This window comes from Papio anubis, chromosome 10 (assembly GCF_008728515.1).
Source record: "Papio anubis isolate 15944 chromosome 10, Panubis1.0, whole genome shotgun sequence".
Classification (NCBI taxonomy): domain Eukaryota; kingdom Metazoa; phylum Chordata; class Mammalia; order Primates; family Cercopithecidae; genus Papio; species Papio anubis.
Genome location: NC_044985.1, coordinates 86,026,924 through 86,044,933, shown reverse-complemented (window position 1 = coordinate 86,044,933; position 18,010 = coordinate 86,026,924). Strand labels below are relative to the sequence as shown.

The window sequence follows — 18,010 nt, the reverse complement described above, 5'->3', positions numbered from 1 at the left end:
TCCAGTATGTCTTAACTTTTGTTTATGACATCTTTTACTATACAGACGTTTTATGTTTTTATTAAGTCAAATTTATCCACCTGTTTTTTTAACGGTTTTTAGGTTAAAATCATGCTTTGTAATAGGGCATCCCAAGACCAAGATTAGGGGAAAAAAATTCTCCCTTGAGGGGAATATATTGAGAATTTTATTTTTTTTTTGATGCAGAGCCTTGTTCTGTCGCCCAGGCTGGAGTGCAGTGGTACTTCCAACTCACTGCAACGTCCGCCTCCCGGGTTCAAGCAATTCTCCTGCCTCAGCCTCCCGAGTAGTTGGGATTACAAGCAACTGCCACTACACCCGGCTAATTTTTTATATTTTTAGTAGAGATAGGGCTTCATCATGTTGGCCAGGCTGGTCTTGAACTCCTGACCTTGTGATCTGCCCGGCTCGACCTCCGAAAGTGTTGGGATTACAGGTGTGAGCCACTGCGCCTGGCCAAAAAAATTTTAATGTTAGCTCTTTAATTCATCTGGAAGTGATTTTTCTTTTTTTTGAGACGGAGTCTCACTCTGTTGCCCAGGCTGGAGTACGGTGGCGAGATCTCAGTTCACTGCAACCTCCGCCTCCTGGGTTCAAGCGATTCTCCTGCCTCACCCTCCCGAGTAGTTGGGATTACAGGCATGCGCCATGACGCCTGGCTAATTTCTTTTGTATTTTTAGTAGAAATGGCGTTTTACCATGTTGGTCAGGCTGGTCTCGAACTCCTGAACTCAAATGATCTGCCAGCCTTGGCCTCCAAAAGTGTTAGGATTACAGGCATGAGCCACCACGCCCAGCCTGGAAGTGAGTTTAATGTATAGCATGAGGCTTGCTGTAGAATTTTATCTGTTTATGAAATGATCTATATGGAGATAATTTTATTTCTTCATAGTTACAGTCACAAGCAAAAATATTGTAAATGTGCAGCTTCTGCAAATACACATTTGTGAATGTAGTCATGAAGTTTGGCTTTGAAATTTTAATTATGCAAGTACCAGTATTTTTTTCTGATGATTGGCTGATAGTTTGTTTCACAATCTGAGTAGAATAAAAGAATTTTTCATCCCACAAATCAGTTTGACTAATTCAGGTTGTTACTCATTTTACTAATGTGAGAGAAACCAGATTCCATGTGATTTTTTTTTTTTGAGATGGAGTCCTGCTCTGTCGCCCAGGCTGGAGTGCAGTGGCGCGTTCTTGGCTCACTGCAATCTCCACCTCCTGGGTTCAAGAGATTCTTCTGCCTCAGTCTCCTGAGTAGCTGGGACTACAGGTGTGCACCACCATACCTGGCTAATTTTTGTATTTTTAGGAGAAACGGGTTTTCACAATATTGGCCAGGCTGGTCTTGAACTCCTGACCTTGTGATCCACCTGCCTCGGCCTCCCAGAGTGCTGGGATTACAGGCGTGAGCCACCGTGCTCAGCCCCATGTGGTGATTTTTTTATGGCAGGAATAAATTTCTCAGTCTCTTATTTTATAGTATATGCTTTTCTCCTACGTGACCACCTTCAGTGACACTTCACTTGGGGGGACAGACTTTTTGTTTTGAGTTGCTATTGGGATAAATAAAAGATGTGATGGCTCATCTTTTATTTTGAGAATAGAATGGCCATGCAGTAATAAAGGAATGCATTTACTTAGGCTTTTACTTATACTGATAATTTTAACACTCAAGACTGATTAACTTTGTTTTACTCAGTTTCTTTTGTAATGGGTAATACAGTAGCTTTGAGGATGATTACAGTGTTTTAAGAAAACCTGTTAAGAATGCTAAAAAGAATATTGTGGTGGAAAAATACAGGTTACAAAGTTTATGTTTCTATTTGCACTATATTTGTAAATAAATAGTTTGGTTCAAGTAAAGCAAATGGTTTATACAAAGAGGGATAATTTTTTTCTCTTTTATCTCCTTAGGATAGCAGTGAGATTCACTTCAAAGTGAAAATGACAACACATCTCAAGAAACTCAAAGAATCATACTGTCAAAGACAGGTTTGTCCATTTTGGTATTAAGTACAATGCTTTGTTGTTAATTTTTCTTTCTTTTTTTTTTTTATAGGTTGTCAAAAGAAAAATCCTGTTTTATTTCACCATTAGCAACTCAAGGAAAACACTCTTATCATTTCTTGTACCCTGTTTAATTGCTTTTTTTTGTCCTGTGGCCCATTTTAAAGTTTAAATTCGTAAGATGTGGAACTAGTTTGAAAAGTAACTCAGAATTGTAAAGAGAGCTCAAATGAATGTTTCTGTCTTGATGGCTTACCAGTATATACAGCAAGAAAGGGAAGTAATTTTTTGGTGATTACTATGAATTTTTTTTTTGTAATTCTAATCATGAGTGTTTAGCCAATGTTAAATTTAAGTAGTAGTATTATTAGTATATTATCTCTTTTTTTTTTTGAGACGGAGTTTTGCTCTTGTTGCCCAGGCTAGAGTGCAGTAGCGCGATCTAGGCTCACTGCAATCTCCGCCTCCTGAGTTCAAGTGATTCTTCTGCCTCAGCCTTCCAAGTAGCTGAGTTTACAGGCATGCACTACCACACCCAGCTAATATTGTATTTTTAGTAGAGATGGGGTTTCTCCATGTTGGTCAGGCTGGTCTCTAACTCCAGACCTCAGGTATCCGCCCACCTCGGCCTCCCAAAGTACTGGGATTACAGGTGTGAGCCACCACGCCTGGCCTTATAAAATAGGTTTTGAAAATAAATGTAATTGGAATTAGTATGAGACAATCAAGATGTATTTTAAGTGAAATTATGATTTAATAGGCAAGAAATATATGTTTAATCAGTCTGTTAAATTGAATTATAGGCCGGGTACAGTGGTCACGCCTGTAATCCCAGCACTTTGGGAGCCTGAGGTGGGCAGATCACCTGAGGGCACGAGTTCAAGGCCAGCCTGGCCAACATGGCAAAACCTTGTTTCTACTAAAAATACAAAAATTAGCCAGGTGTGGAGGCACCTGCCTGTAATCCCAGCTACTTGGGAAGCTGAGGCAGGAGAATCACTTGAATCTGCGAGGCAGAGGTTTCAGTGAGCTGAGCTCATGCCACTGCACTCCAACCTGGGTGACAGAGCAAGACTCCATCTCAAAAAAAAAAAAAGAAAAAAGAAAAAAAAATTGAATTATATTACATAATATTAACTCAGGTATTGTAAGTTTTATTTTTATTTATTTATTTATTTGAGATGGAGTCTTGCTCTGTTGCCCAGGCTGGAATGCAGTGGTGCGATCTCAGCTCACTGTAACCTGCAGCTCCCTGGTTCAAGCGATTCTCCTGCCTCAGTCTCCCGAGTAGCTGGGATTACAGGCATGCATCACCACTCCCGGCTAATTTTTGTATTTTTACTAGTAGTGGGGTTTCACCATGTTGGTCAGGCTGGTCTCGAACTCCTGACCTCGTGATCCGCCTGCCTCGGCCTCCCAAAGTACTGGGATTACAGGCGTGAGCCACTGTGCCCGGCCTATAGATTTCATGTTTAGAGGATTTGCTTTTAACAGTTTAAATTTGTAACTAACATAAAAATAACATAAGAAAGAGAGACTAGGTGTTAGGATAAGTAAAACAATAAGCATTTTTGTCTTTTCTGTTTTTGTAGATTTTAATTGTCTAACTTAATAAAATCTCATTAATTGGGGTTCAGCTACTTCACATTTGTAATAATTTGGGTGTTAAAATTGAGATGAAATTCATCAGGGAAAAAAAACATTTATTGAAATCTCAATTATGTGTACTGTGCCATAAGTATTTAAGATACATTGTCGGCCGGGCGCAGTGGCTCACGCCTCTAATCCCAGCACTTTGGGAGGCTGAGGCAGGCAGATCACAAGGTCAGGAGTTCGAGACCAGCCTGACCAACATGGTGAAACCCCGTCTGTACTAAAAATACAAAAATTAGCTGGGCATGGTGGCGCACACCTGTAATCCCAGCTATTCGGGAGGCTGAGGCAGAAGAATCATTTGAACCCAGGAGGCGGAGGTTGCAGTGAGCTGAGATCTTGCCATTGCATTCCAGCCTGGGTGGCAGAGTGAGACTCCGTCTCAAAAAAAAAGAAAAAGATTCATTGTCATTTAATTTTCATAACTCTGAAGAAAATTCATACAGTCTTTACACCCCCCATCTATAGGCCAGGGAATTTTTTTTTTTTTTTTTTGAGACAGAGCCTCAGTGTGTTGCCTAGGCTACAATGCAGTGGTGCCGTCTTAGCTCACTGCAACCGCCACCTCCTGGACTCAGGTGATTCTCATGCCTCAGTCTCCTGAGTAGCTGGAATTACAGGCACCTGCCACCAGGCCTGGCCAATTTTCGTATTTTTATTTTTTTTGTATTTGTATTTTTTTTTTAGACAGGTCTTGCTCTGTCACCCAGGTTGGAGTGCAGTGACACGACCTTGGCTCACTGCAACTTCCACCTCCCAGGTTCAAGTGATTCTTCTGTCTGTCTCCTGAGTAGCTGGGATTACAGGTGCGTGCCACCTTGCTGGGCTAATTTTTATATTTTTGGTAGAGATGGGGTTTCACCATGTTGGCCAGGCTGGTCTCGAACTCCTGACCTCAAGAGACTCACCCGCCTCAGCCTCCCAAAGTGCTGGGATTACAGGCTGAACTACCGCGCCTGCCCCATAATTTTTGTATTTTTAGTAGAGACAGTTTCATTATGTTGGCCAGGCTGGTCTCAAACTCCTGACCTCAAGTGAGCCATCTCTCCCCTTTCAGCTATTTTTGTTGAAGAGCGATTAGAAAAATGTATACTAATATATTTTGTAATATTTGTGGTGCTATCTGTGCCATTCAGGTTTATGGTAGATTAGCTAGCTAGCCATTTGTGCTTTACTAAATTTTATGATTTAATCTGTTTAAAACCAATTTTTGCCAGTATAGTTTGAAGCTAGTGAGGGTGCTCATCCAGTTTCTGGTCTGATCTTTTATGCTAGCTTGCAGATTTAGGGCAAAATGAATTGAGTAGTGGTCAAGAGCACAGGCTTAGAAACAGGTTTGGGCTTAAATTCTTCACTAGCTCCAAGCCTTAGGTTCCCTAGCTGTAACATGAAAATAAGGTGATAATACCTACCTTCCAGGGTTATTGTGTTTAACACTTATGATTTTGTATGTAAAGAATTGGTACAGGGACAGCCTTGCAAATAGTTGCTACTCAGTATATGGTATTTATGATTGAATTAGCTAATTTTATTTTCTATGTAGTGTTCTAAGGCTTTCATGCTTGCTTTTTGTGCATCAAAGTTACCATTATGTTTTCTAAGATTTGTGTGTGTATGTATATATTATTATTATCTTTACCTTTTTAGGGCGTTCCAATGAATTCACTCAGGTTTCTCTTTGAGGGTCAGAGAATTGCTGATAATCATACTCCAAAAGAAGTGAGTATACTTTTTTCCTGAGTCAAGAAAAAACTTAAATTCTCCTTTGAGCAGTTTTGTTCACTGGTATTAAACTGCCCTTTTCTTGAATATTCTCTGATTTAAATGGCATATCATTTGTTGGAGGGAAGAAATAATGTTTTGGGTTGAACTTCCCGTATAGTGCCTTCAAAAGTGCCAATAAAAAGGGCAGTGGAAACAAAATGAGTACTGAAGTTGTCATAGGGCACATGCTACATCGTTTTTGAAGATGGACAAATGTTCCTCAAATTTGGTAAATTTCTGGTATACTTTCATGGTGATGGTAACATTAATGGCTGGATTTTGATTTTTGACCTATTTTGAGAATGTTAATACAGAAGCATAGTGTATATTAATATATTTGGCTCTGTCATCTTGTTTTATCCTTTTTTTTAATGCTTCTCTGTCTTCATTTAAGTTTTTTTTTTTTTTTTGAGACAGAGTCTTGCTCTGCCACCCAGGCTGGAGGTGCAGTGGCACGATCTTGGCTCACTGCAAGCTCTGCCTCCCGGGTTCACGCCATTCTCCTGCCTCAGCCTCCGTAGTAGCTGGGACTACAGGCGCCCACCACCATGCCTGGCTAATTTTTTGTATTTTTTAGTAGAGACGGGGTTTCACTGTGTTAGCCAGGATGGTCTCGATCTCCTGACCTTGTGATCTGCCCGGCTCAGCCTCCCAAAGTGCTGGGATTACAGGTGTGAGCCACCACGCCCGGCCTTAATTTTTTTATTCTATGAGCGGTTTTCTTTGCTTTTATATTCCACCCATCTTCCCTCTATAGAGATATCTCAAAGTAGTGTGTGTGTGTGTGTGTGTGTGTGTGTGTGTGTGTATCTATATACGTAGATTCCCATCATACACAGAGTAACATTACTGATATTTCTGATAGTGGGAATAATATAGGGTTATTGGTTTTTTATTTTGAAAACATTTCAAACTTACTGAATTGTGAGAATAGTATAATACTCCCCTGTATATCTGTTCCTTGGATTCACCAATTAAAATTGCATAGCATTTGGGTCAGGCACGGTGGCTAATACTTGTAATCCTAGTACTTTGGGAGGCCAAGGTGGGTGGATTGCTTGAGTCCTGGAGTTTGAGACCAATCTGGGCAATATGATGAAAACCCGTCTCTACTAAAAATAAAAAATTTGTCCGGGTGCAGTGACTTAACCTGTAATCACAGCACTTTGGGAGGCCAAGGCGGGCGGATCACGAGGTCAGGAGTTTGAGACTAGTCTGACCAATATGGTGAAACCCCGTCTCTACTAAAAATACAATAATTAGCCGGGCGTGGTGGCGTGCGCCTGTAGTCCCAGCTACTTGGGAGGCTGAAGCAGAAGAATCGCTTGAACCTGGGGGACAGAGGTTGCAGTGAGCCGAGATCATGCCACTGCACTCCAGTCTGGGCAACAGAGTGAGACTCTGTCTCAAAAAAGAAAAAAAAAAAGAAAAAAAATTAACTAGGCTTAGTGGTACATGCTTGTAGTCCCAGCTACTAGGAGGGCTGAGGTGGAAGGATCACTTGATCCCAGGAGGTTGAGGCTGCAGTGAGCCCTGGTCATGTCACTGTGCTCCAGCCTAGGTGACAGAGTGAGAACCTGTCTCAAAAATAAATAAATAAAAATAAAATAAAATAAAATAAAATAACATTGTGCAGCATTTGATAGCTGGGATTGGTGGTGCATGCCTATAGTTCTAGCTACTTGGGAGGCTGAAATAGGAGGATCGCTTGAGTGAGCCCAAGAGTTCCAGATGAGCCTGGAAACAAAGCGAGGAGTCCTCTGTCTCAAAAAAAAAAAAAAAAAAAAAAAAAGGTATGTTTTTCTAGTATGACTACTAGAATGTAGTCATAGCTCACTGCAGCCACAAACTCCTGGGCTCAAGCAATCCTAACTATCATTGTCAGCCTCCTGAATAGCTGGGATTATAAGCATGTGCCACCATGCTCTGCTCACTTTTAAATTTTTTATAGAGATGGAGTCTCCCTGTGTGCCCAGGCTTTGATCACTTAGTTTAAGTGTTGTCTTTTTTTTTTTTTTTTTTAAATTTTGTAGTTAACTGTTTTTCCTGTTACAATTAAGTAATTTGAGGGGACACACTTTGAAACTATGCAAATATCCCCTTTCTCATGAAATTTTCCCCTTAGGTTTAGTATCCACCACCTTCTTGAACACTTCCTTACTTTCTGGCACAGTAAGAAGTTCCAAACTCATCTTTTACTTTCCTTGACCTAACTTGTCATAATCTCTGGGACTGTACAGTAGATATCCAATACATTTTACTGACACATGCCTTACACATTCCTTGTAATTAAGAGATTATCTTTTCAGAGGAATGTTGGGGCAGTGGGAGAGAGTAGGTCTTTAGGGAGTGATGCTCCTGTGCTGTTGTTCACTTGTCTTGATTAATGTACTTCTTGAAGTTTGTAGCTTTATATTCTTTATAGCTCAAGGACTCCTGCTGTCTTCCTGTTTTGAAGGTTTCTAATAACATTTGGAATTTTATTCCTTGCAGTGTTTACCATGCTATATGGGCAATTAAAATTGTTTTAAAAGCATCTTTTTTTTTTTTTTTTTTTTTTAGATGGAGTTTTGCTCTTGTTGCCCAGGCTGGAGTGCAGTGGCACAATCTTGGCTCACTGCAACCTCTGCCTCCTGGGTTCAAGCGATTCTCCTGCCTCAGCCTCCTGAGTAGCTGGGATTGCAGGCATGCGCCACTATGCCTGGCTAATTTTGTATTTTTAGTAGAGATGGGGTTTCACCATGTTGGTCAGGCTCGTCTTAAACTCCTGACCTCAGGTGATCCGCGTCCCGCCCCCTGGCCCCTCGGCCTCCAGAGTGCTGAGATTACAGGCATGACCCACTGCACCCGGCCTAAGAGCATCTTTAATAATTACTTAAATATTCATATATGTTCTGCAACCAAGATAGCTTAACACTACTAGAGCCATTCTGATCACTTTAAAATCCTAAATTCGCATGTGTTATGTTTAGATTTCTTAACATACTTAATTTTCATATTTAAAATTCTGCACAAAAATGTTACCTATAAAATTAAAAACTTTTTGGTCAGACACAGTGGCCCACGCCTGCAATCCTAGCACTTTGGGAGGCTGAGGCGGGCTGGATCACTGCAGGTCAGGAGTTGAGACCAGCCTGGGCAACATGGCGAAACCCCATCTCTACTAAAAATAGAAAAAGTAGCCGGGTATGGTGGCACACACTTGTAGTGCCAGTTACTCAGGAGACTGAGGTGGGAGGATTGGTTGAGCCCAGGATGCTGAGGTTGCAGTGAGCTGAGGTTGAGCCCAGGAGGCTGAGGTTGCAGTGAACTAAGATTGTGCCACTGTCCTCCAGCCTGGGCAATATAATGAGACCCTGTCTCAAAACAAAAACAAACAAAAAACAAACAAAAACAAAAACCAAACAAATTAGAATATATCCTATTATTAAACTATCATTTAAACTATTAAATACATATTTCATTAGATTTAAAAGTTCTTTAACATAGCTGTCAAAAACGCTTCAGTTTTATATAGCGAATAAACTGGGAAGTGAAATTGACTCAGGAAAGTAAGATGAATAACTCAACAGACAGAAGGAAAGACACACCTCTATATTCTTTAGATTAAAGAAAACAGGATTCTTAATATTAGAGGAGTGTAAGTGTGGGTCACACTTGGATCTCTTTGCACTTTTAAATTAGTGGCCACATAATTGTAGTCAATTTAAAAACTGCTTTTATATTCTACTAACATTTTTCTTTCCTCTTACAGCTGGGAATGGAGGAAGAAGATGTGATTGAAGTTTATCAGGAACAAACGGGGGGTCATTCAACAGTTTAGATATTCTTTTTATTTTTTTTCTTTTCCCTCAATCCTTTTTTATTTTTAAAAATAGTTCTTTTGTAATGTGGTGTTCAAAACGGAATTGAAAACTGGCACCCATCTCTTTGAAACATCTGGTAATTTGAATTCTAGTGCTCATTATTCATTATTGTTTGTTTTCATTGTGCTGATTTTTGGTGATCAAGCCTCAGTCCCCTTCATATACCCTCTCCTTTTTAAAAATTACGTGTGCACAGAGAGGCCACCTTTTTCAGGACATTGCATTTTCAGGCTTGTGGTGATAAATAAGATCGACCAATGCAAGTGTTCATAATGACTTTCCAATTGGCCCTGATGTTCTAGCATGTGATTGCTTCACTCCTGGACTGTGACTTTCAGTGGGAGATGGAAGTTTTTCAGAGAACTGAACTGTGGAAAAATGACCTTTCCTTAACTTGAAGCTACTTTTAAAATTTGAGGGTCTGGACCAAAAGAAGAGGAATATCAGGTTGAAGTCAAGATGACAGATAAGGTGAGAGTAATGACTAACTCCAAAGATGGCTTCACTGAAGAAAAGGCATTTTAAGATTTTTTAAAAATCTTGTCAGAAGATCCCAGAAAAGTTCTAATTTTCATTAGCAATTAATAAAGCTATACATGCAGAAATGAATACAACAGAACACTGCTCTTTTTGATTTTATTTGTACTTTTTGGCCTGGGATATGGGTTTTAAATGGACATTGTCTGTACCAGCTTCATTAAAATAAACAATATTTGTAAAAATCGTACTAATGCTTATTTTATTTTAATTATATAGAAATAAAGAAAATGCCTAAAATAAGGTTTTCTTGCATAAATACTGGAAATTGCTCATGGTACAAATTTTTTCTTCATTACTGTACAGTGATGATGTTAATGACTTTGAAGCACTGAAAGTTCCTGAAGTGCCTTCTGAATCAAGGATTTAATTAAGGCCACAATACCTTTTTAATATTCAGTGTTCTGTTTTTTTTGAAAACTTGATATTCCTGTATGGTGCATATATATGATGCAGTTACCTAATCATGTTGAATAAATGGGCATGCCAAAAATTCTTAATTGATTTTTATCGATAATTTCAATTCTTCCTTTAACAATGTACAAAATGGTAAGGTTTGGTATATTTTATGTTTTCCTTTTATTTCTTTATATCTTTTTTTTTTTGAGATGGGGTCTCTCTCTGTCACCCAGGCTGGAGTACAGTGGTGTGATCTTGGCTCACTGCAATCTCTGCCTCCCGGGTTCAAGTGATTCTTCTGCCTCAGCCTCCCAAGTAGCTGGGACTACAGGCGCGTGCCACTATGCCCAGCTAATTTTTGTATTTTTAGTAGAGATGGGGTTCACCATGTTGGCCAGGATGGTCTCGATCGCTTAACCCTGTGATCTGCCCACCTTGGCCTCCCAAAGTGCTGGGATTACAGGCATGAGACACTGTGCCTGGCCCAGCCATATTTATTTATATCTTAAATATTTAAACTTTGTGTAAAATTAAAATATCAGATTAGTTTGTTCCTATTAGAGTGCTTAACTTTTCCTTTTAATGCTGAGTCACAGAATTTACTGCATGTGTGCATACATACAGTCCAGTTTCATGTTATCTCAAATAGAGTGTCATCTAACTAGTTGAGAAGACCAAATAAAACCCACTTTGAATGCATTTTATAAACTATTACAGCTTACATACCTACTCAGGTCGAACCTTTTGAGAAATAAATTGATTGGCTTGATCTTCTAATTCTTATGTTTGACCCTAACTGAAAAATTATTTGTATGGTGTAAGTTAGAGCTTTTAGATTGTCACCTGATATTTATCATTATATTCATTAAACAGCGATTAGGAACTAGGCCCATTTTTAGAAAATCTTCATGAGCTGCATATTTCTGTCAAGACTAAATAACAGATCTGATTGGGTATTTGAACTATGTGAATCTATAGTTTCGTATCTTAATTTTGTTTGCGTCTCTAAATGCCTGAAGGCTCTCAGGATTTAGGTGGTGGGACTTAGCTACTGGGGAAGTAATTTTTTTGTTTTTAGTTTTTTGGATGCTAAATGTGTTGCACTCTGCTATGGTTAACTTAAATTTGTGCTTATCTGATTAGCAGTGCTGATAAAATAGGCATTTCACAACAAAAATTTTAACAGATTATCGGATTTCTGAAGGGACCTTGGATAACGTTTAGTGAAGCCACTCTTATCTGGTGCTTGACTGCAACATCCTAATCTGTAAAAGAAGGGAGAAAATAAAGTCAGCAATGGTAATTTCCCCCCACAAGGATGTTTTCCTTAAGTATTTGTTCTGTTGTGGGTTGAATTATTTGAGATGCTCCTTTCTTATCTGATTAAGTAGTATTGAATGAATTGATTGAATGAATGTTCAGATAGGGTCCACAAGCTTGAGAAAACGTTTAGATGACATATTTAAGTTCCGTATGACTGATATTATCTAGTTTAACTGTTTTATTTCTATTTAATTTTTACATAAAACAAGGAGTTAAAATAAGGATCAAATCTAAGCAAGTCCAGTAACAGCAATACAGAATACAAATAGGTTGGATTTCTGTGTTGTAAAGGTGTAATTTCTGTAGAAAGCAAATACCTTGCAAACATTAATGAGGAATTGGAGGGGATTACTTGCAAATATTAAGCTTTTCATCTGTGGACACTGAACTACGGAGTAGGGCCAAAGGAAATTTGTGAAAAAATTCAGGTTCATATGCTGTGGATTTAAGTAACATCCTTTTATGTAACTTGTATGTTAAAAATACCTTTCTTCATCCATTTTGTTAAAGGGATATTTTATTAAATATTAAAAGAGAGATGTTAAATATCTAATCAGGTCTCATCCTGGGCCAGGCACAGCGACTCGTGCCTGTAACCCCAGCACTTTGGAAGGCTGAGGCAGGCAGATCACTCGAGACCAGGAGTTTGAGACCAGCCTGAGCAACATGACGAAACCCTGTCTGTACTAAAAATACACAAATTAGGCAAGTGCGGTGATGCGTGCCTGTAGTCCCAGCTACTTGGGAGGCTGAGGTGGGAGGATCGTTTGAGCCCAGGAGGTCAAGGCTGCAGTGAGCTGTGATTGTGCCACTGCACTCTAGCTTGGGTGACAGAGCGAGACCCTGTCTTTTAAAAAAAAAAAAAAAAAGACATCCTGGTAGAGTCAATATAATTTTTCAACTGGGGAAATTTTGTGAGTGGTTAGTTCTTCAGGGCACAGGGTAAAACTCAAGATTTATTAACGTTCAGAGCTCTAGAATAATGCTGTCCAATAGAACTTCCTGTCATGGAAATATTCTACATCTGTGCTTTCCAGTACAGTAGCTGGTAACCACACATGACCTGAGCACTTGGAAATGGGGTGTTGTGATTGAAGAATGTTTTAACAAGTTTATTTATTTATTTATTTATTTATTTATTTATTTTTTTTTTTTTTTTGAGACGGAGTCTCTCGCTTTCTGTCAGCCCAGGCTGGAGTGCAGTGGCCGGATCTCAGCTCACTGCAAGCTCCGGGCCTGGTTCACTTCATTCTTTCCTGCCTCAGCCTCCCCGAAAGTAGCTGGGACTACAGGCTACCTCGGGCTAGTTTTTTTGTATATTTTAGTAGAGACGGGGTTTCACCCTGTTAGCTAGATGGTCTCTGACCTCCTGACTCGTGATCCGGGCCTGGGCTCTCGCCTCCCAAAGTGCTGGGATTACAGGCTTGAGCCACCGTGCCTCGCCTTTAACAACAAGTTTAAATAGCTACATGCGGTTGGTGCTGTGTTACTCAGCAGTGCAGCTCTAAAATCTATATTTTGAGGATGTGAGAATGGCCTCACAAAACAGCTCATTTTGCTGAAATGGACATTTATCAAGTGATTGCAAATATACCTTGTTCTAAATAGACATTAAGTTTTAGATTCTTAGGGTGAAATGATTGTGGTTTTGCTTTATAGAGAGGTATAATAAAATTCTCAATATATATATGTGAATATATAAATTAGTTTCTCTGAGCTAACTCAAAATTATCTGCATTACAAAATTTTCATTTATCTACAACTCTTTCGGATACATTGACTGAAATGAAATACTTTGACTATCCTAAGACCACGTTAGTGTTTCAGGCTGAAATTATGGGCAGTTTTAGGCACCAAGGCTTCTGGATTTATGTGGTTCTGGAGAACATAAAGGATTTAGGTGAATGAAGAGTTCAATTGGTTTGAACAAAGTGTGTGAGTTGTGGAGGGGTGATGGAAATGCAGGTTCCAGAGTAGAGAATATCTTAGGTGTGGGTTGAAGTTAACCAGATGAAATGGAACTAACTGGGCTCAGGAGGGAACTTTTTTTTTTCTTAAGAGACAGGGTCCCACTCTGTCACCCAGGCTGCAGTACAGTGGCACCATCATAGCTCGGTGCAGCCTGGAACTCCTAGGCTCAAGCGATCCTCCTGCTTCAGCCTCCTGAGCAGCTGGGATTATAGGCACACCCCACCATGCCTGGCTAATTTAAACATTTTTTATAAAGATGGGGTTTCCACTATGTTGCCTAGGATGGTCTCGAACTCCTGGCCTCAAGCAAGCCTCCCGCCTCAGCCTCTCAAAGTGCTGGGATTACATGGATGAGCCACCATGCCTGGCCCCTGGAACTTTATTATAAAGGGAAATTTCTCCTTTTCTGTCACCACCTCCCAACTTACTTTTTAGTTTTCTTCTAGCCTTAAGGCCTGGGTATTTGTAGGAACTGGAAATAAGAGTAAACCCATGGTCTGGAAATGTTATGTGTCCACTGCAGACCACTGGCTTCCTTACGGAGTTCTTGATGGAAATGAAGATGTTTCTTCAAGGCAGCTTTTTGCCTAAGGAGACAACCCCACCCCCAATTCCAATAATGATTAAGCGCCCTAGAAATTGTCCTCATAAGCCAGCAGGATAACTTTAGATTCAAATAATTATCAGTTAGACTTGGGCTGTTGATCTTGGATTTTAGTGGAAGATCATACCCTTCATTTAGTAAATTTACACACAAGGTTTGGAGTACCGTGAGCCTCCTATTGGAAAAGTAAAAGGGAAGGCGTAATTCACAGTTCTTATACTGCTAGAAAGGACTCCCTCATTTAAGAGACGAGGAAACAGGCTAGGTGCACTGGCTCATGCATGTAATCCCAGCACTTTGGGAGGTAGAGACGGGCAGATAGGCCAGGTGTTTGAGATCAGCCTGAGCAACATGGTGAAACCCCGTCTCTACTAAAAATACAAAAACTGCGGTGGCAGCGCCACTCAGGCGTTGGGTGACGCTAGATGGATGGACTGTCACGTGACACGAAGTGGCTCCAAACAGGAAGAGGACGGAAAAGATAACCGTCCCCAATGCTGAGACGAACCGGACCTGCAGTCACGACGAACAGCAAAGGTCAATATCTGATACAGCCAACCTATCCTGTGCAGCCTCCTGGGAGTCCAGTATACCCTCAGAGCTTGCATCTTTTTCAGGCTCCACCCTATACTGATGCTTCACCTGCCTACTCAGAGCTCTGTCGTCCAAGCTTTGTGTACCCAGGGGCTGCCACAGTCCCCACCACATCGGCCGCATTTTCTGGAGCCTCTCTGTATCTTCCCATAGCCCAGTCTGTGGCTGTTGGGTCTTTAGGTTCCACAACCCCCATGGCTTATTATCCACTTGGTCCCATCTATCCACCTGACTCCACAGTGCTGGTGGAAGGAGGGTATGATGCAGGTGCCAGATTTGGAGCTGGGGCTACTGCTGGCAACATTCCTCCTCCACCTCCTGGATGCCCTCCCAATGCTGCTCAGCTTGCAGTCATGCAGGGAGCCAACGTCCTCGTAACTCAGTGAAAGGGGAATTTCATGGGTGATTCAGATGGTGGCTACACCATCTGGTGAGGAACCAAGGCAACCTTTGTGCCGGGAAAGACATCACATAACTTCAGCACTTCTCACAATGTAACTGCTGTAGTCATATTAACCTGAAGTTGCAGTTTAGACACATGTTGGAATGTCTTTCTGATGCCCAAACTTTCAAGCACTTTCCAAATTTAATAAGGAACCATGTAATGGCAGCAGTACCTCCCTAAAGCATTTTGAGGTAGGGGAGGTATCCATAAAATGAATGTGGGTGAAGCTGCCCTAAGGATCTTCCTTTAACTTCTCTGGAGTAATATTGTGCCATACTGGTCTTTGCTGTTAGTAATAAAACATCAAATTAGGTTTGGAGGGAACTTTGATCTTCCTAAGAATTAAAGTTGCCAAATTAGGGCCAGGCGCAGTGGCTCACGCCTGTAATTCCAGCACTTTGGGAAGCTGAGGCAGGCGGATTACCTGAGGTTGCGAGTTTGAGACAAACCTGACCAACATGGAGAAAACCTGTCTCTACTAAAAATACAAAATTAGCTAGGCATGGTGGCACATGCCTGTAATCCCAGCTACTCAGGAGGCTGAGGCAGGAGAATTGCTTGAACCTGGGAGGCAGAGGTTGCGGTAAGCCGAGATCGCACCATTGCACTCCAGCCTGGGCAACAAGAGCGAAACTCCGTCTCAAAAAAAAAAAGTTATGAAATTATTCTGATTGGTCTTTAATCTCCATTGTCTTTGATTTATATGACTTGTTATAAATGGAACGCATTAGTTGTCTACTTTTTCCTTTCCATCCCTTGCCGCACCCATCCCATTTCCAACCCTAGTCTTCTATTTCCTCCTGCCAGTCTCAATTGAATCAATGGTGCAGGACAGAAAGTCAGTCAGAGTAATTTCCTTCTTTACTCACACTTCTCCCCACTTGTCATCTTTTAACTAGTCTTTCACAAGGATCCTCTGAAACCCACTCTGTGCCCCAAGCACAGATCCCATTACTTCTGCTTTCGTATTTCCTCAGGCAAAAGTGGAGGGTGCCTTTTGGATCCTCCTCATAGGTTGTCTCTGCATACACGAACCTAACCCAAATTTGTTTTGGTGCCAGAAAAACAGCTATGTTTGAACAAAGATATCGTGCAAACTGTACTGTGAACAACAGATGGTTTAAAATATGAGGGGCAGCTGGGCGCGGTGGTTCACGCCTGTAATCTCAGCACTTTGGGAGGCTGAGGTGGGTGGATCACGAGGTCAAGAGATCGAGACCATACTGGCCAACATGGTGAAACCCCACCTCTACTAAAAATACAAAAATTAGCCGGGCGTGGTCGCAGGTGCCTGTAATTCCAGCTACTCAGGAAGCTGAGGCAGGAGAATCGCTTGAACCTGGGAGGCAGAGGTTGCAGTGAACCGAGATCGTGCCACTGCACTCCAGCCTGGTGACAGAGGGAGACTCCATCTCAAAAAAAAAAAAAAAAAAAAAAAGAGGGGCAAGGAGGAGGATGCATTTCAAAAGCCTGATTGATGTGTTCAGAGCCAAATTAAGAGGAGTTTTCAGATCAAAAATTGGCTACCATTTTTTTGTCAGAGTGTCTGATGCAGCCACTCATTTGGCTCCCCAAAATTCCTAGACTGGGTTAATAAGGTCATACTGTGAATGCCTCACTACAAAATGACTTGAGTCCAGTGAAATCTCATTAGGCTTAAGAATATTTCAGGGATCCTTAATGTTTTGATTTTTGTTTTCTGAAATTAGATTTTATTTTGTCTTATAATTTCAGTTCATCTAAATTGTGAGTTCTGTACATGTGATGTCTGACTGTACCATTGACTGTTCTGGAAGTTCAGCATTGTATGTCTCTCTCTACACTGTGGTGCAGTTAACTTGTGGAATTTTATGCTAAAAATGTAGAATAAAGACTATTTTGAAGATTTGAAAAAATAAATAAATAAAAAATACAAAAACTAGCCGGTATGGTGGCGCATGCCTGTACTCCCAGTTACTTGGGAGGCTGAGGCACAAATCTCTTGAATCTGGGAGGTGGAGGTAGAGATTGTGCCACTGTACTCCAGCCTGGGCAACAGAGTGAGACTCTGTCTCAAAAAAAGTGGGGTGGGGTGAGGAAATGGGCCAGAGAAGTTGAAGTACCAGGGCCAATGTCACAGTGAAGATGAAATAAAGCCAGTTAGTATCAAATTCTCCTGAGTCTTGGTAGAGTGAGGCTCTTCCCCTCATTCCTTTAGTTATTTGGTTCTCTGCTTTCAGCTACTTGGACTAGCCTTATAAATTGCCCAGCTTTCCCTTGGATGACTGTCAGTTTTCTTCTCGTGAAAAGTTGGAACTCCCAATAGTTTGCCTGTGGTCTCGATATTTAGGAACCTAATTCTGCTTCTATGGTACATGGAATACATAATTTTGAAATGGAGTCATGGCTTTCCTAATGATCCATTTTGTAATTCACCTAACAGCTGAGGAAAGTCCAGAGAAGGAAGAACTCATGGTTAGTAGACAACCTTGAAATTGAGTTGCACTGGCTGCCTTCTCTTTTTGGTCCCCTAAAGAGTATTTATCATCTTAGATTCAGCTTAAGTTGTGGACAAATATCAAGGGGAAAAGTATTTACAGTTAACTTTGGAATCACAGTTTTCTGGGTTGTGCCTCTTTACCCTTCAACTTTGGTGGTTCTAAAGAGGGATGATTATTAGTTGCTTTCACTAAGGAAGGGAAGTTCATCATGTAGCAACTATAGAGGACCTAGCTTTTTGAAGAGTCAGTTGAAATCCATACCTCAGTTTTTATTATCAGAAAGATGCAATGATAATCACTATTGTAGGAGAATAAAGGGGGAAAATTCCCCTGGCCCTGGATG

The 18,010-nt window shown here is 40.7% G+C and overlaps 2 protein-coding genes and 1 pseudogene across 3 annotated transcripts in view; 2 read left to right on the top strand and 1 right to left on the bottom strand.

The window, feature by feature from the left end:
* The window catches only part of SUMO1 (small ubiquitin like modifier 1), a 30,249-nt gene extending 20,208 nt beyond the window's left edge, over positions 1-10,041 (top strand). The window contains exons 3-5 of the mRNA XM_009182801.4: positions 1,939-2,016; positions 5,332-5,403; positions 9,203-10,041. Of these exons, the coding sequence (XP_009181065.1) occupies positions 1,939-2,016; positions 5,332-5,403; positions 9,203-9,271 (219 nt within the window). The 3' untranslated portion in view covers positions 9,272-10,041. The remainder of the gene's footprint in view (positions 1-1,938; positions 2,017-5,331; positions 5,404-9,202) is intronic.
* A 654-nt stretch (positions 10,042-10,695) lies between these two features.
* KIAA2012 (KIAA2012 ortholog) overlaps positions 10,696-18,010 on the bottom strand; it is a 140,207-nt gene continuing 132,892 nt past the window's right edge. Inside the window, exons 23-24 of one of the 2 annotated variants that reach the window (XM_017946794.3) lie at positions 13,973-14,131; positions 11,322-11,515 (exon numbers count right to left, since the gene is read on the bottom strand). In XM_017946794.3, the coding sequence (XP_017802283.3) occupies positions 13,993-14,131 (139 nt within the window). In that variant the 3' untranslated portion in view covers positions 11,322-11,515; positions 13,973-13,992. Of the gene's footprint in view, positions 11,516-13,972; positions 14,132-18,010 lie in introns of both variants that reach the window. The other variant, XM_021923887.2, reaches the window with a different exon arrangement.
* Positions 14,595-15,191, top strand: LOC108581389 (annotated as a pseudogene).